This window comes from Ptychodera flava, chromosome 10 (assembly GCF_041260155.1).
Source record: "Ptychodera flava strain L36383 chromosome 10, AS_Pfla_20210202, whole genome shotgun sequence".
In the NCBI taxonomy this organism is placed as follows: domain Eukaryota; kingdom Metazoa; phylum Hemichordata; class Enteropneusta; family Ptychoderidae; genus Ptychodera; species Ptychodera flava.
In genome coordinates this window covers 28,913,324-28,932,057 of record NC_091937.1, presented here as the reverse complement: position 1 = coordinate 28,932,057, position 18,734 = coordinate 28,913,324, and the positions used below count along the sequence as shown (strand labels likewise).

The 18,734-nt window shown below is 39.5% G+C and overlaps 1 protein-coding gene across 1 annotated transcript in view; it reads right to left on the bottom strand.

Moving 5' to 3' along the window:
- The window catches only part of LOC139142424 (PR domain zinc finger protein 13-like), a 33,108-nt gene that overhangs the window by 12,438 nt on the left and 1,936 nt on the right, over positions 1–18,734 (bottom strand). The window contains exon 2 of the mRNA XM_070712352.1: positions 6,875–7,124. Within this exon, the coding sequence (XP_070568453.1) occupies positions 6,875–7,124 (250 nt within the window). The remainder of the gene's footprint in view (positions 1–6,874; positions 7,125–18,734) is intronic.

Genomic DNA, 18,734 nt, shown 5'->3' with positions numbered 1-18,734 from the left:
TGGAGAAACCCATGCAAACAAGGCACAAAGACCCATAGAACAAATCAGCCAACCCCATGCACGTGGACTGTCTTTCTTTTCCTATATTAGAAACTAACAACTCAAACAATGCCATGTTTAATTACAAACTACATCGTCTGATTAACTGCCTCTCTTCCGCTGATAATTCCGTTATATTATTGGATGAATTACATACATGCATACACATACATGCATGCATAGATATATAGATACATACATAGACACATAGATACATAGATACATAGACACATAGATACATAGATACATAGACACATAGATACATAAATGCATACATACATACATACATACATACATACATACATACATACATACATACATACATACATACATACATACATACATACATACATACATACATACACACACACACACACACACACACACACATACATACATACATACATACATACATACATACATACATACATACATACATACATACATACATACATACATACATACATACATACATACATACATACATACATACATACATACATACATATTACATATTACATATTACATATAGCTTATCTTCTTAAGTCTTGCTGATTTTTTTGTAAGAAACTTTATATGGAAAGCAACCTGGTGTTGCACTGTGGGATGGCATTCTTGTCTATTAACAATTAAGAAATGAGCTTCTATAGACATGAATTAGAAAATCATAAAGCAGATAAATTGTTATTTAGGAAGTTGCGTTGTTTATCTTGCTTTCACCAATGAAAACTGCCAATACTGGAAGCGAAACTGAAAGTCTCAAATTTGACCATCTTTCTATGATTTGATCTTCGGTTTGAAGTGCCATGCCTCTGGTGGGAATACAGAATTCCCTTCAAGGACTGCCTCACAATATTCCATTCATTGAACGATTGTTGTAATTGCTTACATAACTGCCCGGTTGGCATCCACCGTGCTTAAATGCAATTTTTTGGTCCTGTAAACACAAAGAAATGCACGAGATGGACTGTAAACTTCGGCGGGTCACTCTTTGATCAAGGTTAAATTAGCTCAAATCGGAAGTAGACAGCGTTTTTTACATAACATGATAAAAGACGCTCGTTCAAGAGGGAATTACCGAGTGCAATTGACCGCTACGGACACATCACGGCAAGCCATAAAAATCTCAATTACTCGTGAAAACAATCAAAATACACAATTGGATCTCTTTTGTTCATAAATTAAACGTATCTGGTGCATCAACACGCGTTAACAGATATTTTTCCCATCGAATCTTGTTGTTGTTCAGTTTGTAGTTTTAAAGTGTGCAGTTTTCATTTGTTGATCGAAAACCTACTCGGTTTTGATAGAATCAAGTCACTGAGGAGCTCTGATACGATTTTTCATAAATTGACACGGCCCTATTTTATATCTTTCGATCGATGAGCTATTACTGATCGTGACTGAAAACTCAACCGTTGGTTCCGAAGTCAGCTGATCACCGTGAAGTTTATTGTACTTAAATATTCGTGGTTATTTTTTTCAAACACTGACTAGCCAACGGCTGACGTCTTCTTAGGATCTCACAGTACATTTGCACAACTGAAGAGAACCTCAAATTACCTTACACAATCATAAAATAAGCAAAGTTGGTGACATGAATAATTTAAGAAAGTTTTCTTTATTTCCACATGCACAGTTTTTCGATTTCTCAGGATGAAACATCTGTTCCTTTAGCACTACAAATATTTAGAAGAACTCCATAACGTATACGTATATATAGTCAGGAAAAAGAATTAAGTTCCTGTATTACCCAGACTGAGTCGTAATGAGGAAACAAAGTGGTCGTTTTAGGTGGGAAATATGAACACACATGGCACACACATAAATAAAACGAATAAAACACACAAACTGATATAAATGTGGATAGATCGAAAGATAAACAGGCACGCATACATACATACATACATACATACATACATACATACATACATACATACATACATACATACATACATACATACATACATACATACATACATACATACATACATACGTGAACAAAACCTTATATAAACTGTCAAATACGGGCTTTCTTTTACATTTTCTTAGTATATTACTTTTCTCTAGTTTTGTTTGTCTGACCCTTTGTCTCTTCCCTTTCTCCACACCGTGTCTTGGCTTGTTTGTCAAAGTTTCAGTTCCCTTTCATTAATTCTGTCAATACCATTGAAGACTGGTCGTGAACCACGTTTTGGAGACCACATTTTGCAGTAATCTCTCCGGAGTTCCTGTCGACTCATCTCTGTCAAAGGGAGACTTTTGTCAGTGGAGTTGGCTCCCATTGTCTCTACACTCTCGCGCGGATAATCAACTCTGTTTCGTCGCAAGTCAATGAGGACTTCAGAGGAACCACCGAAGCAAAACATCGCGCCTAGATGCTAACTCGAGTAACAATTTGAACCCTGCCGCTAACCGATAGCAAACACTCAATGCAGGTCCATTCGACGTGTTGTGTGTGTCTACTTCCGAGTTCCGGAGCCTGACAGAGTAAATCGATCTGAAGACTGCGACAGACAAAACAGGGTTTGTGTGCTCACCAAGAGAAAAACCTCACACCGCGAATTGCGAATCGATTTTGTGGCAACAGTTGTTTATAATGGAAGCAACAAACAATGCGGTGTATGGGAATTCTTCGGGAATACTGACAGCTCCCCGTTCTCTATAATCTATCTCATACTACCGCAAACACAAGCTCCCAATAAGAATAACATTGCGGACCGTACTACTAATGATTTTTAGACCAGGCCTTTGACAATTCTGACATATGGAAAGTACACACATGCATAATAAATGCACGACGATTGAGAACTAAATGTTTAAGATTTTTCAAGGGATTAAAACAAGGCTCTCAATGCCCCCGTGTCAATTATTAATTAATTTTCTCAGTTTCCCGCACGTGTTTGTTTTATGCGATCTGAGAACGCCTGGCTATGTACCTGCTGCATCGACTGGTGGGCCAGCGCGTACCAGCATCCGGGAACTTCGCGTACCAAAAACGGATTCAAACTGAAGATCTCCCACTCACACCAGAGTTGACCACATGGTTCCACTGGTGTCCCGGTATACAGTTGGAGGAGCAGCTATCTGTAGCAGCACTGTAGAGGGGAACCAAGACACTCCCTGCTTTACATACCAGGTTTTTAAAGTCAATTTGACTTTGAACAAAATAAAAACCAAACCGTACCAGTATACTTGTGATGTTGATTTGGATCAATAATGTTGATCCATATTAGAGCAAAAATATCACGAACGTAGTTTCTTGTCGACGGTAGAAACATTATCACCGACTTACTTTATTTCTAAAATTCTGCTCGACTGATAAAGCAAGCCTGTGTTTGAAATCAAAGTAAGAGCTTTTGAAGTTCTTTCTTCAAACTATATGATTTTGTTGAAAGACCGCCTGATCTCAAATTAATGTCAAGGCTGCTTGCTAGAACGGCTTGCGGTTTCCTATTGACTCCAGAATCTATCTAAACCTTTGTTGGAGCGAACAACTTTATCAATATCTTATGTCCACTGGAGGCCTGTATTTCATTCCAGTGGAAAACAAGAACAAAAGAATTATCAAGCTTCTGAAATCTTGTTTTAATCTTTTGGCCCATTTGTACTGCTTTACTCAGGCTCTCAACTGCAACGGATTCACCCATCGGCGTTGACGGTCTTGTCTGTCTAATGCTTAGCGTTGTCCGCCTTGGAATCAAGCTATTTCTCTCTCTCTATCTCTCTGACTGACTGCACGTGTGGAGATCGACGCCTCATAGAAGACCCATTCTGTTATTGTTGAAAGAGGGACAAAGGACACCCTCATGCTCTATCAAGACTCGTTCGGCCCCCTCCACCATGATATAATATGGACCTTTTTGTGTGCCCTTAATAAACTAAACCAGTGTGTTTTCTTCTAATATCCAGCCTACACTCTAATAAAGTGCTAAGTGACGCAGAGCACTGTGCGTGAAAAAGCCCCTTCTGTCAAGTTGTGTGCTGTGCTTTCACCGAGTGTCAGTCAGTGCAGTGACGGGTACGCCGCTCAACTTGTCACTCAAGTTGCAAGACTTGCGTGGTAACCGTTCGAACACATCTCTAGTCGATTTTTTTGGAGGGTGAAGACATGACACAAATGAGGTCTGATCTTTGAAATAGTACCCTTAAAATATTATACACCCAGAATGGCATGTTGAGGCTGCTTCATCCAAATCGCCTGTTGGTGACATTCGCAGCTAGCCATCGTGTGATTTGAGATAATCGGTCGTTGATTTGTAAACTTACAATATTAAACTGAAGTTAAAGGAGCGTATTTCAACGATAGGGATTTCTCCATATCGGGATCCTGATGTTGTTCATATTTTTCCATAGCAGCGTTGCCAATGAAGAACTTCACTAGGCGATATTCTGCGTAGAGAGTGAAACATTTCAGATCAGGGGATGTCTTTTCAGCTATCGCTTGAACAAACCCAAGAATTGTGCTCCCTGCGATTATTTCTGAATACTTTGCATTACGGGATGCCTATCATTTCCTTTCCAAATCTGATAACATTAACTCAATTTTGTCTATTGAATAATGTTTCCACAATTTATCCCATCCTGTTTGCTCTTGCATAGTGGTGTACTTTTCCCATTGTTCTCTGAGTTCTCCTACTGTCATATTTATTCTCACATACTTTTCCGATAGCAGTGTCATTTAAATCTAATTGATACATTGATAAGATACAGCAATGAGAAAGTGCTTGTTTTGTGACAAAGAAGATTTGAAATCACGCGGAAAGGGGTTTTGAAATCACGATTGACATCGTTGAACGATCGACTGCGCGTGCTTGCCTGTCACGACTTCAGAGTTTAGAAATATCACCGTCAGTTTCGCTGGAAAACAGTTCAGTTCCGTTTACAGTCGCTGTATAATGTGTCAAAGACTGCCAGACTCCATTCTCCGCTTCCATCGGGATGAGTACGGCGGCGGGGATTACCGGTAAAGGAGCGGACTATATTAGAACATTGTGGGAACCGCAAAACGTGTCGGCACTACTTGCACGGGCCGGTCAATGTAGCTGGCGTTTGGTCCGCATGGACCTCGGGGCAGTCACACGCCAAGCACCCAGCCAAACGAGAGACACAAAGAGGCGCCTACTCTCTAAAACACGTGTTCACAACTTACACGGTTTGTGAGGATGACATCTCAAATTGACTGAAATATACAAGTTTTATATCCGCCGGTTAATTTGTTTTTCTTGGTGCCGAAGTGTTGCGCGTGCGCCAACTGTCTCAGAAGACTAGCTAAGAAAATGACTGTTGATGTCCAAGTGGGTACTTTGGAGTTTTGACAGAACCTTATGTCGGAAACATGTACAGAAAACGAAACTGAAAAACGCAGACACAGATCAGGATCGGCGTTCTTCAAACACGTCGTTTTATTAACTTTTGATAATGATCGATTTCCATTTGATAACGCTCATCTGAAAACTTCATTTCTGTTACTTTGGTTTTTCGTGATAGTATTTTTGTATTTTGGCATCAACGACATCATAAAACTGTTATCTTCCACCCCTCCCCTACTCTCCTCCTCCTCCCCTCCTCCTCCTCCTCACAATCATCATCATCATCATCATCATCATCATCATCATCATCATCGCAATCGTCGTCGTCATCATCATCATTATCATCCCTGTTGTAAATTTGCTTGTACATAATACTGAGACAGCGTTTTCTTTATCAACGTTAACACAGCAAAGTGTACAACTGACGCGAAGTAACTATGAGATATAGGCTTAATTTCCCCAGATACAGTTACATACTTTAGCGTATAAAAGCCTTCCTCGTGCAATATTGTTCTCTTCCGAGATTACATCGATGATCAGAACAAACTTAGCACATTATACCATTTTATCGTGAACAAGTTTCCGCCTGTCAATTTCATAACAGTGCGAATTTCACGTACACCACTCAGATATGCTGCTGCGACACTGAGTGTGTCGCAAAGCACACCGGCTTGGACAGCCAAAACGCAGTCTATCTCTCGGTCAAGTTCTATTATACAGATGATCTCCTGTTATCTAAATGACGCTGCTTGCTGCTTTGCCATTGTGCGTTGTCGACATAACAAACAGTATAAAGATTGCCGCCAAAAAGACGCAGGGATCACCATTCGCGTATTGAAAGCAGGCAATCACACTCACTCTCGTCGCAGGCATCTGCGATCGTATAAGTCTAAAAAAAACTCAAACCCACCCACACCGAGGTTCTTCTTCCTGATGCGCGTGTTCTTGTCGAATTGCTTGTCATTCGCTTTCCGTTTCCTATCTTTCAAACACATGTCCACTTAGAAATCATTTCTGCGAGTGGACACGTAAAGCTGTTTCAACACACTCTGGGCAAATCTCTTTTAATTGGCTTAATGAGATATCAGCGGTAATGTTGTTTTAACTGTAACTGCCCACAAATTATACGGGATATTGCCTTATAATAATCTTCCCTATATATAAACCATGCTTTGCGAGGGATACGGGTCATTGTGAAATCCCATGAGAAGACTAAGCCTTATAATGAGCCCCGTCTCTTCGTTAGTGCTCGTCAGCCAACAGATGTAACACTGTGTCGCATTGTTTCTGCCGGGTCCCGTTACATTCCAACTGTCATTATTACCATTCTCCGTGTCCATTGAATTTGTGGAGAAATTAAACACCAGTTAGCCCTTATCATTGCCTGACTTTCACAGAGCAAGAATAGATGGCCGTATTTAACAGGCTGCAGGGGAGCCCGGGGAAGAGATCCTGTTTTTTACAGACCGTCTGTATACGTTTCCATTGATCTGATTTAAGACTAGATCTAACCATCACCCTACCTTGTATGTTGTCTTTGGTCAGGCAGGGAATGCCCATAGTATCGGCGAAATCTTCACTATACCAGACTAGCAGTTCCTCTCCCTTGAGGATGCCCCTCACAGTACGAAAGAAGACCCGGCCGTCGTCCCTGCGGAGTGCCTCGAGATTCTGTTCGTGTTGGTCTCGCGCCGGGCTAATGAAACGCGTCCATCTCATGGAGCCGTCGTCCGGTCCACTGACGCTCGTCATTCGACCATCTTTGAACCTCACCTGTCAAAAAGACATTGGTACAGTCGTTATGTTAATCCGGCCGAGTCATTGAAAACGGCAAACAGAGTAAAACCAGCCGCCTTGCTTTAATCTGACCAGCGGACACGCCCCTGAAATGCTAACTAGCCTATGAGGGGCTATTAAACATAGAGGGGGAAGGGGGAGGGTGCAAAATAACCGAGGAACACAAACTTTTCAATGTGCAGGAGCTATTGCATCATCATAATTTTATTCTGCTTCGTGACGTTGGAGTTGACGGGAAAAAAATGAATAGTCGGCTATTTTAGAACCCTAAAAATCTTCCAGGCATGTTTACGTTCGGTGACCTACAGTGGCTATGTTATACTGCTCCGTTTATACTGTTATGAAAAAAAAAACCAAGAAAAACAAGAAAACACACTTTCTTAAGGCATTTAACCTTCTCTGGCGAGGAAAAAATGAAGCAAAAACTTAGGCGAAACAACCTGGTGGAATAAAGACCAATAATTTCTCACTGATTAGGCTGGGTGTCTATTGACATTCAAATAACGGTTTGAAACAAAGGGAGCCAATACCACACTCTATTAGGACCCTTTGTTAGGTGAGTCTAAAACTGATAGCTCTGCGTACAAGGGTATGAAAGGCAAAATGAAGCCACCAGGCGGAATGTACAGCGGTGAGTCTACTGTAGAATGCGCGGGGGACAGAACGTCGTCTTTCCCTGACTGTGACTGTTTATCTGCAGGGATTTGATTTTTTTTGCTGGTTGGGACAATAAAAGCTAAGGGGCATGCCTTTGCCTCACTAACGACTAACGCCTCGGAGAGGGTTATGGGCCTGAAACGAAATCAAAGAAAGTCAAAACAAGGGCTATTTTGTGGGCTGTCATTTTCGAACAATGGGGGACTTGTCACGGGGCTCATTGAACGCCACCGACGTCCGCCGCTAAACTTTCCCTGACGGACCGTGACGAGGAGCGGAAATCAAGTTACAAACCACATCGTGTGCAGACAGCACGCCAAAATCCACGAAAAGGAAAAGAAAATGTAGTAAAATGGAAACAATATCATCAACACTAACCACGTACACAGTGTCCTTTAAACACATGGCAACTTCTTGTTCAAAAAGAGACACTTGAATTCTTTCTCGAGTTTGATATATCACATATGTCCGTTGTCTTAAAAACTACGAATTATCCACAACTTTATTTTATAGTTGATATTGCAATATAGTAATTTTGTAATCCATTCAAGAACACAGAAAATAATCCCTCGGAGCTGAGCACCCCTCCGCGAAACATGCAATCACTAATTAGATTCTTACAACTGTATCTAATTCTTGGCGGGGACTTACCTGTGGAGTACCTGGAGGCCATTAGAGACAATGGGGTATTAATGGGGCTAAATCTCTGGCATTAACATGATGATTAGGTACTTTAAAGAAGCCCAGTGTTTTGGACTTTACATCAACTGTAAATGTTTGGTACAGATCCAAGAAACTCTAGAATGAAAGTGGTCATTGCACTAGGAATGGCAGAACGAGGATAGATAGAGAGAGAGAGAGATAGATAGAGAGAGAGAGAGAGAGAGAGAGAGAGAGAGAGAGAGAGAGAGAGAGAGAGAGAGAGAGAGATGGGTGGGTGGTATTGTTGATGTTTAGGTAGATACATAAGTACAGCAAATGAAGTGGAGAGAAAGATGGCTGTGGGCTTAGGTCAGAAAGAAACAGATAAATGGATATAGGAAGGAGGGAGGTTTCGAAAGTAAGAAATACCAATAGGTAAGAAATTATAAAATGAGTCGATAGACTGATGTCAGGGTATGTGTGTGTAGTTACTGTAAACATATGTGAGATTATAACACAATAGAGAAAATAGAATTTTAAAGTCGGGACTTGGATCCGGAGGGCTTTATCGAAGAAGACATTGTGAGGGCCAAATATTCTGATAACTTGTGAAGTTTTGAATTCGTAACGTTTATTCTGCACCACGAAGAAACGAATAATGGTCAGGATAAAGTGGCATAAAATTAGTGAGGATTGTCTAATCATACGGAGATGCTCAATTTGATTCTGTCAGTTTCGAATGTTCAATAAAGAGTTTCATTAAATGTTATACCTCTCATCATACCCTGGTCCAAGCGTTATTTCGCGAATGGCGAAATGATAAAAAATTACCAGTAACTTTTATTGGATGTAACCTTTTTTATACGCCTCACTTTAGAGAGACGTGGAATTATGTTCAGACTGCTTGTGGTTCAATATTTTTGTTGTCTTTGAATAAAGCTCTAATATACGTCTTGACAGACAGCAGCAGCTGTGTGAAAAGATCCCTGGAGGGCTTTTGATGCTATGACTCTCTAAGGCCAGTATTTAGACTCAGAGAATTGGCCCTGTCAAACCTGTCATCCTCGTCCGCTCCTTGAGAAATGTATCAACGTGTTGACTGTGGTCGCCATAGAAGCTGTAATGCAGCGAGATGACTCCACACAATGCGTCCTTCCTTTAGTTTTATCGAAATTGATTCGTTTTGTCCACTTTGTTCGTTAAACTGTGACCGTTTGGTTGTTCCTTTCATCAGAAAACGGCTGCAAGTTTTTGTGCACATATTCTCCACGGCGTGACCTTAAACAGCTGCCCCGTGTCCACCGTCAAAGAGACGGCGATGAGCGAATTAAACAGACGCAGATTTTTGTGCAATTAAACCCATTTCCCCAAGGTAAGTAACAAATACAGTGCTGTAGAAGTTTCAGTGATCGAAGTACGGGTGATAACATTTTTGTCCTGTCAGAATATGTAAAGTAATCAAGTCTGACATAACCAAACCTGAAAACGTGTCTTGGTGATCTTGTGAGAATAATAAGTTATCATAATAGCTTGGCATGTAGAAACTTACTGGGATGCCTACTGTGCCTTCATGGCTAATTCTTTAATCTTTCACCACTCATTAACAGTCTTTTTACGTATGTTCACCGCCAATGGTATCAAACAGCTCACCTGTCCAACGCTACGTTGCCATGGCAAAGATGATGTCAGGCTTACAAACAACCTTTCGTGACGTCACCGAAGTTCAATAAGTTCAGACTGACAGCCCACTTGTGGATGAGAATCAGCACACAACAAAGCCTGTTAGCTTTATGCGTATGGACCGTGAGGAATGCGCAGCTCTGGGCGGATCGATAAAACAATATTTCTGACAAAGCCTTGGCAAGCTTGAAAGATAACCATTCACTCATAAAGGTCTATTCAAGGAGATCAATGTTGCAACGGCAGGACCCGATTAGTTCTTGCCTTTCGTAGAGAGATTATCACGGCGACATCGGGTGAACTAAAATCCATGGCAAGAGGTCTTGTCCACGTTTGTCATATTGGCTACATCTAAGACCTGATCCTAATTTATATTTATCAGAATCACGTATTCAAGTATATTACCCAGTTTGCCTCTGAGAATATTTCAACTATATGCAATGATTATAAAACTGTGCCACCAGAACTGGTATAGACTTCTTACAGTTAACACTTGCGTGATTTCATTGTATATAATAATATGTTTGTTTTCCATTGGGTCGGTTACTTTTTTGTCATGGACTATGTTAACCTTGTGAGTACATCAAGGATGAGCAATGGGTGTATGTAGATATAGGGGAACTCCTATATAGAAAGGCATGAAGGCCGATGAATGGCCAGTAATACACAAAACCATGGACACAGAGCACCCTAAAACAACCCTTATTTGGTTGGAAAAGACAGAGAAAATGAATAAGATAGTCTGCGAAAAGCAAAAGTTTCTTTGATTTCCCCAGGCACTCGCTTGAAAATTACAAAATTGCACTCTCGACTTCGAAAATCATTGGAAACTAGTCCTTACGCCATATGAACTTAATGATTCGCAAAATACGAGTAGTTTCTACTGATAACAATTATCCTTTAAAATTTTTTGCCATTGCGAAACTCCAGCTCTAATTTTCATGGCCTCTTTTATTACTCTGGATTTGTTTGTTATTGTTTAGCACCTATTCCAAACTGCAAACTGGTTACTCTTTTTGGACCAACAAAAGAATCAATAAATTTTGAACTTTATGAAGGAAAAGGGAAAAGAATGCTTAAGGTCAAGTAAGCACAGGCTTATAATACTATACGTTTACGATGAAACTTATTTTTTATAAATAACCAGTGCCTCTTGCGATAAAGGGAAATTTGGTTTTATGCACTATAATTTGGCATTATGCACTACAAGTAAATGACCATGACGTCAACAACGTAGTTGTAATTTCAAAACTGTTCTCATTGGAGAGCGCCGTCCAGCGACATGCGCAGTAAACTTCAGTAACCGACATCGGCCGACAGCGGCGCTATACAATCAGACCTCGAGCACAAGGTATACAAGATGGAGCGCAAAAACGGCAGGACTGTCACAGCGCACGTCTCTTTCAAGATATAAATCACACAGTCGCGATGAAAGCGAAATGAAAGTATCCAAGGGTCAGAGGTCATCTTATCGAAGAAATTTCAATTAGTTCTATTCAAGATTCGTAATTGCACCAATAGTTGTCAGTATATCAAAAACACATTTGACATGCAAAATGATATTGTACTCGTCGTTCATTAAGCGAGCAGTTCCCCTTTGTTGTTCGCTTTGACAGTATACACATAGCCGCTACTGTGCCTGTCGCATTCTCACTTATATTTTCAACGGTGTCTCCCGCCTGGTATCGATTTTTTGTGAAATCTCTCAAATATCTTTCTCATTTTTCCCTCGACAAAACACTGACACTGGCATGAATTAGATTCTAATTGATTTCAAATATAGGATTGATGGTTGTGCAAGAAAACGGCTGTGCATGGATCGTTATGGTCGTTGGGGACTATGCACGGTAAGTATCGACTCCGGTGCTATTACTGGACGTACATTTAGAATGTACCTCCGTAAGATAAAGATGAGCTACTGAGCAAATACACCTTACAAAATAAAAGTCCCTTTCTCTTGAATTTACATATAGCTAAAACATTAAGACGATATATATATATATATATATATATATATATATATATTATATATATATATATATATATATATATATATATATATATATATATATATAGATGAAAGTCCAGAGTTGGATTATTAGGTTAAAACATTCATCTACCTATAGCTCTAGTTCAACTATTGAGCACTCTGCCAGTCCGATGAAGACATCAATCTACGTCCTGCTCGTATATATATATATATATATATATATATATATATATATATATATATATATATATATATTATATAATATATATATATTGTATGATGTATTACGCACATATACATACATACAAACATACATACATACATACATACATACATACATACATATAGACAGACAGACAAAAAGACAGACAGACAGACAGACAGCAGACAGACTGTCAGACAGACAGACATAAATACAGACAAACAAACTCATATATGCAGACAGACAGACAATGTCTGTCTGTTATACTTTTTGTTCACGTGCTTCTGTTCAGTGGCGTCGTGCAACTTTGTCAAACGATTTCAATGTAGCAAGCAGCAACTATTTTTAGACGTTTCAGTTTAATCAATATGCCATAACTGGACAAAATAACATAACAATTAGGAGAGAATGAAAGCAGTGCAAAAATTGGTAGAATCAATTTCTTTCAGCAAACATGTATTTAGACAATGAACGAACAACGTACATTTATTTTTATGCATTGATCAAGCTTAGAATAGACTTTATGCAAAATGTAAAGCATGTTCGCAAAGCAGAGCAAAGATAACGTTTATTTCTAACAGTCTCCTGGTTTTTAGTAACTCATGCAGATAATTTCAAATTTTGTACCTAGTTTGTAAACTCTTAGTGATGCAGAGATTACCGAGTTCCGGTATTGACGCAACGATCTGGAAGACACATAAACACTATAGCATCTGAAGTGAAAGCTAAAACTGACTTTTAGTACAGCGCATTGCCAATTTTTACACCTGGTACATGGGCGCACCACCACGTCTGGAATTTGAGTTCATGTCCCAGGTTCTGTGCTCTACAATTGTAATAAGATTTAACGAGTTACCATGTCCTTGTCCTGATCGCAGACGGGATAATAGCGATCACACGAGCCCATGTCGGCAAAACAAGTTCGATAAAAACAAAAATACAAAAGGGCATGATCATAAAATGTTAGCCCGATCATTTCATGACTCCGGCGCGCTACATACACATGAGAGAGCGGCCGTAAAGGCGTGTCTCGCTAGTTTGAGTTGCGAAACTGCGTCTGGGGAGAAAGAAAAGTTTTACAGCTCCGTCTAGTCCAATTTTACGACCAGACTAAGCATGAACTTCTTTTACTGTGTTCTACTCGTCTCAGTATCGAATATCTGTTAGCTCGGATCAGCTCATTCTCCAACAATCCTTGAAATGTGAATAAATATCGGGCAAGAAGGGTTTAACTATATAACGACTGTGTAAAAATTTATGCCTCATCAAGTACAGCGACTTTTTTTCGGAACGGTGCAAATGTCTCCCTCACAAGAGCGGGATAGCTCTATAGCAGTAACATAGGGTGGAAAACTTTAGGCGCAATAAGGTTACTGGTTCATTGCACTTTGTAAGACAATTAAACGAGTCTTTGCCAAGGCCCCTTTCAATTTACAAGTATGTCTTAAAATCCAGGAAATCTTATACATATGTTTGTTAATATAATATCATCATAATTTAAAGGACAAAAGGCAATTTCTTTCACCCAATTTGTCATTGCTCGAAGTTATAGGGCACGTAGCGAAGCGATCGCTTCATCATTCACTGGGGAGCGCTCGAAGGCCAAACGACGGCCTTGTCGCCGACATAACCGCAGCATATGACGAGAAGACACATAAAAATCTGGATAGAATCTCACGCAAATGCTGGCCATTCATCTGTATTGTTGCCCAACCAAATGCCGCGGAAACACGCATGGACTGGCCTCCGGCGTGGAGGGGGGCTTTTGCGTACGACAGGGGGAAAAACGGTAAAAGTACACGTATCCCCTTTCGTGAGAGTCAGGTTGCATTTTCAATATATTTTACGAGATGTTTCGATAGACCCTCATCTATTCCGCTCGACACAAGTGTCCTGATAGTAAAATATTTTTTTCAACTATACCTTTATCCGGACACCAAGAGACCCTGCTATAGTATTATAGATGTCTTACACTCCTAAATTGTAGTCTAGAGTATTTGTACTTGATTTTTTTACTCAAAAAGAACAATAGTATATCATTTTGATAATATTTTCACAGTTTTTGTTCCGTACTCTTATTTTTCCTCCCCCTTAATGTATTTTGAAATACTAGTATCGGGCCTGCCAACTCAATGCACTTTGAACAATATGCAATGAGAATATAAACGAGCAAATTTTAGTCTGGTTGAAAATTTGTTAGTCAAAATTAATATTGGGCATGGCTACATTAACAAGTTGACTAGATATTTCGTGATTTTTGAGTAACTTCATTTTTTAACCGAAACGAAACACCGAAAAAGTACACTGAATATTAAGCTCAAAGAACTTTGATTTTTTTAATACCAACTTGATAATTTCATTATTATACAAAATCGGGTACATATTTAAAGTCTGATTCATATGGCTCCGAACTTGAAACAACAAAAGTTTAAGACGCTTGGTCCACCTTGCAAGAGGTTGTATGATCATCGAGGACTTTTGAGTTAGCTTAGTATTGGGTGTCTGTTTAAAGAGTTTTTCTCTAGAATACGCCTCGGGGACACAATATTCTTTCTTATCTACCACTTGTTGGGCCTCAAAATTCTAACCGCCTAGCATTTTCGCAAATCAAAAATTTTATTTTTCCCCTTCGAGCTAGCACGGGGATGTCTTCCATTTCGAATGTCAAATATCGGTAAATGTTAGGAAATTTGTTGTCTCTGGTTCCAAACTTTACACGGGATGACCCCTGATTTATACTCTTGATTTGGTAAGAGAATGGTTGAAAGTTTCATTTCGGAAAGTTTGAGAAACGGTTTAAGTCTTGTACTTTTGAGGCGCATACTACCTTAAGATGGAAGTTTTTCTTTTCCTTATTTAAGTTGAAATTCTTTGTGTTGATTTGTCTACATTGCCTTGGTGTAGGCAACATCCAATGTTACCGTCACCAACCAAATCTTAGCTGGGAGTAGAAATCATTAACGCCTTTTGCACACAAAGCGTCGCGTTTGCAATCATTTTTACCGTAAAGAATCTGTCGGGGGAGGGGGAGAAAAGAAAATGTACTCGTTGAGCAGAACAAAAATCGTAAAACATGAAAAAAGTCACAGCTGCCGTAACAGCCCTTTAATAGTATTACAGACATGTAATTACTGCGTTTCTCACGCTATTTGCCGGGTTCGAATGAACCTTCGGAACTAACCAACGACACAACTTTATTTGCGTTCGTCCATCAAAATGACCACGGTCGCCGGTTACCCCGAGCACAAAACTCCCGCGCACACGTCCTCGCGACGCATTCGTGGATTTTCCATTATTTGGCGAGGTGCTATTCTCTGAGTTCACTACGCATTCATAACTTGGAGGTTTTAATTAATAGATTTCCGTAGGTATGTTTCACAAAGTTTAATTTAGCGAGCCCAACCCTCATACAGTTATAAGCCCGGCTATGGGCACGGCTATTTGATTAATTCGTAAACTGACAGATATTTTCACAGTTCTTCCTCTCATTTGGAATAATGTTTAGCCTTGTGTTAAAGTAGGAACATGTTGTATACATCACAGGTATCGTGAGAAGGCTAATCTTGTACTGGTTCGCGACGCAAAGGGTATGTTGCTATCGATACAGCGACATGGAAGAAGAAAAAATGGCACCGTCGGGCAGTGGTTCGAAACCCGGCAAGTCCAATGTCGGAGGACGGTGAGTTCGGGACTCTATAGCACGGTGTTGTTGTGCCCCTGAACAAGCCACTTTACTCCTCAGTGCTCCATTGGGCAGTGGGATATGGGTACCTCATCCCGTAATTGGGCGTTCGCCTGTTGGATGATGGATTTAGAATAAAACAAGGACATGCAGGCACATAGCAAATGTCGAAAACTAAGTGATCGCTGATGTTCATAGATCTGATGGCCGTCTGTCAGTAGACACATTACCACTGTAACAACGTCATCCCCGTCGATGCCTAATTGTTACTCGATATTGTCTTCATGATCGGTAATTTCATCATCATCATCATCATCATCATCATCATCGTCGTCGTCGTCGTCGTCGTCGTCGTCGTCATCATTATGAACTTCTGCCTCCATCGCTGTCGAAACACCATGAAATCTCGAAAACACCAGGAAAACAATCGTTTCACATATTCGTCATTATTACATATGGATATTAGTTAGCCAAAAGTTCTCTTAAACTTCATATCCGTCACGGTTTCCTTACAAAATGTTCACCTACATTTCTGTTTATTTTATCTTTTATAAAGTTGTATGCTGACTTTTTGGTCAAAGTTACCAAATTAAAGTTTTTGATCCCAGCGTTAAAAAGATTTGTATATAATTTGAATTGAAAAAAAGTTACGTAGTCACAAAGGAAACTTTGTCTGTTCAGCGATACAGCTGTGATGATAGCATATACATCGTGCAAAACTCGATCTAAAACGTCCTTTTCCCATTCCATATTAAGTTAAGTCATGTTCGAGCCGAACTCAGACAACAGCTGTTGCCGTAGTTGTTCGAAGTTTAGTCAGAAACATGCACAAAACAGGCGTCAGTTTACAAAATGGGATTTTATCGCAAGGCCATATATGATATCCCAGGTTGTCAAAAATCTTGCTGTGTATACATCTGTTGAATGTAGAATTACTAGGTTAAGTCGTTTTAATTTCGATGATGTGATCATACCCTCGATTAAGTTCAAAGTTGAAAAGTCTGTTTAAGAATCGGGAAGTGGAAAGTACAGAAAACACTGAAAGGGGCTCCCATATCATAATCTTCGTGTGTTCGTAAATTTTCGTTAAACGATATTGCGTTGCAATTTTACGGTAGCCAGGCCATTTTTGGATTGCACATTCTTTCAAATCAGGTATTCTTCTATCCGACCACAACTCTGCCGAAGGACCTTTAGTAAATTAGTCATCTCCTGAATCTGAAATTTTTCTCAACTTCAAGTTACGATAGAAGTTTGTCACCAAGACAATTTCGAACAAGAGTGTCAGTGTATTTCTGGGAATGGTTGTCGACTAGTCCGGTAAATGTACGTCTTACGAACTTTTGTAAACAAAGTAGGTACGATGCTAATCTTTAAAAATGTTATACGACTTATTAATAATATATCTTGGCGATAGCAACAATGCTTTCTTTCGTGCGAAGTCACAAAGTTTGCGTCAACTCGTAAAACTTGATGGTCCAATTGGAAAAATTACCCAAACTACTTTGGTATCAGCTGGCAAGTTACATTTTGTTTTACCAATGGCTCTTATCGAATTCAGTTGATTCTTTAATGTCCAATAACTTGCCCCGTAAACGGAATCACTCACATAAGATTTTGACGACAAGCAAAAGCCAGGTTCTTGGAGTTAAACGTGTAAACTATGCGATAAAGCCGGTGTACTTGATTGATTTCAAAGGCGCGCAAAATAATCTTAACCGCGAATGCAAAGACCTAAAGTATATAGCCTTACGGATTAAAATTTATCACATCTTGCTGAACAAACTACTTGAAGCTGTCTGAAACTCAGACAGATCCATTTTGTTATTATTACCACACACTCGTCAAAACTTGATCTCATCAAATAATTTCGTCATAAACGATAACTACTGATTTTTCAGCTCGGGTATCTGTCATTGATATGCAAACATAACTTGGACATCCGAACACAAAGCGATATAGGGACCGCAATCCTTAGAGTGTAAAACTTTCCAAGCAAAAAATAAAATCACAATTACAGACATTTTGTGAAGCATCATCCCTGTTAATGTCGTTATGAAATGTACATGGCTCAAAAGAAATGGTATGAACTTAATAAAAAAAATAATAGTAGGACAGTGCACAAAGAATATGTCGCATTCACCGAGTGTTTACAACTTATTTGACTGTTTGTCTATTGAATATTGTGCGTCGATGAATATAGTGAAAAGGCCATCCACCCTTAATATAGACGATTGAAGTTTACTATATTTAATGTAAAACATATTCATACTTTTAGCAGGAAAATTACTTTCTTCCTCTGGAATACAGATAGATGCTCACGTTTTAGTGCAAAAGCGGATTGACTTAATAATTCTACAAAAAAGTCAGTTACAACAGAATAAATAATTGTCCCCTTAGTTTATCCGACTTATGGTCAAGCGGTGAAAGTGTATGAAAGGACAAAAGAAGGATAATTTCAGCAGACGACAAAATGTGTGCTGAAACTTACCAGCGTCGAGTGGTGTGTGTGTCTGTGTGTCGCGCGTCACCCGATAGGGAAATCGAACGAAGCTTTGCACTCACAATGTTTAAATTGAAACATTTCAAAGAACATATTGACATATTAATTTGGAACATATATGACCAAATAAGTACATTCTCATTATTGAGGGGAAGTGGATGCCAGATACAATGGCTGTTACTACACAAAAGCGACATGGCTAACATGTGACCAAGAAAAGAAAAAGAAAG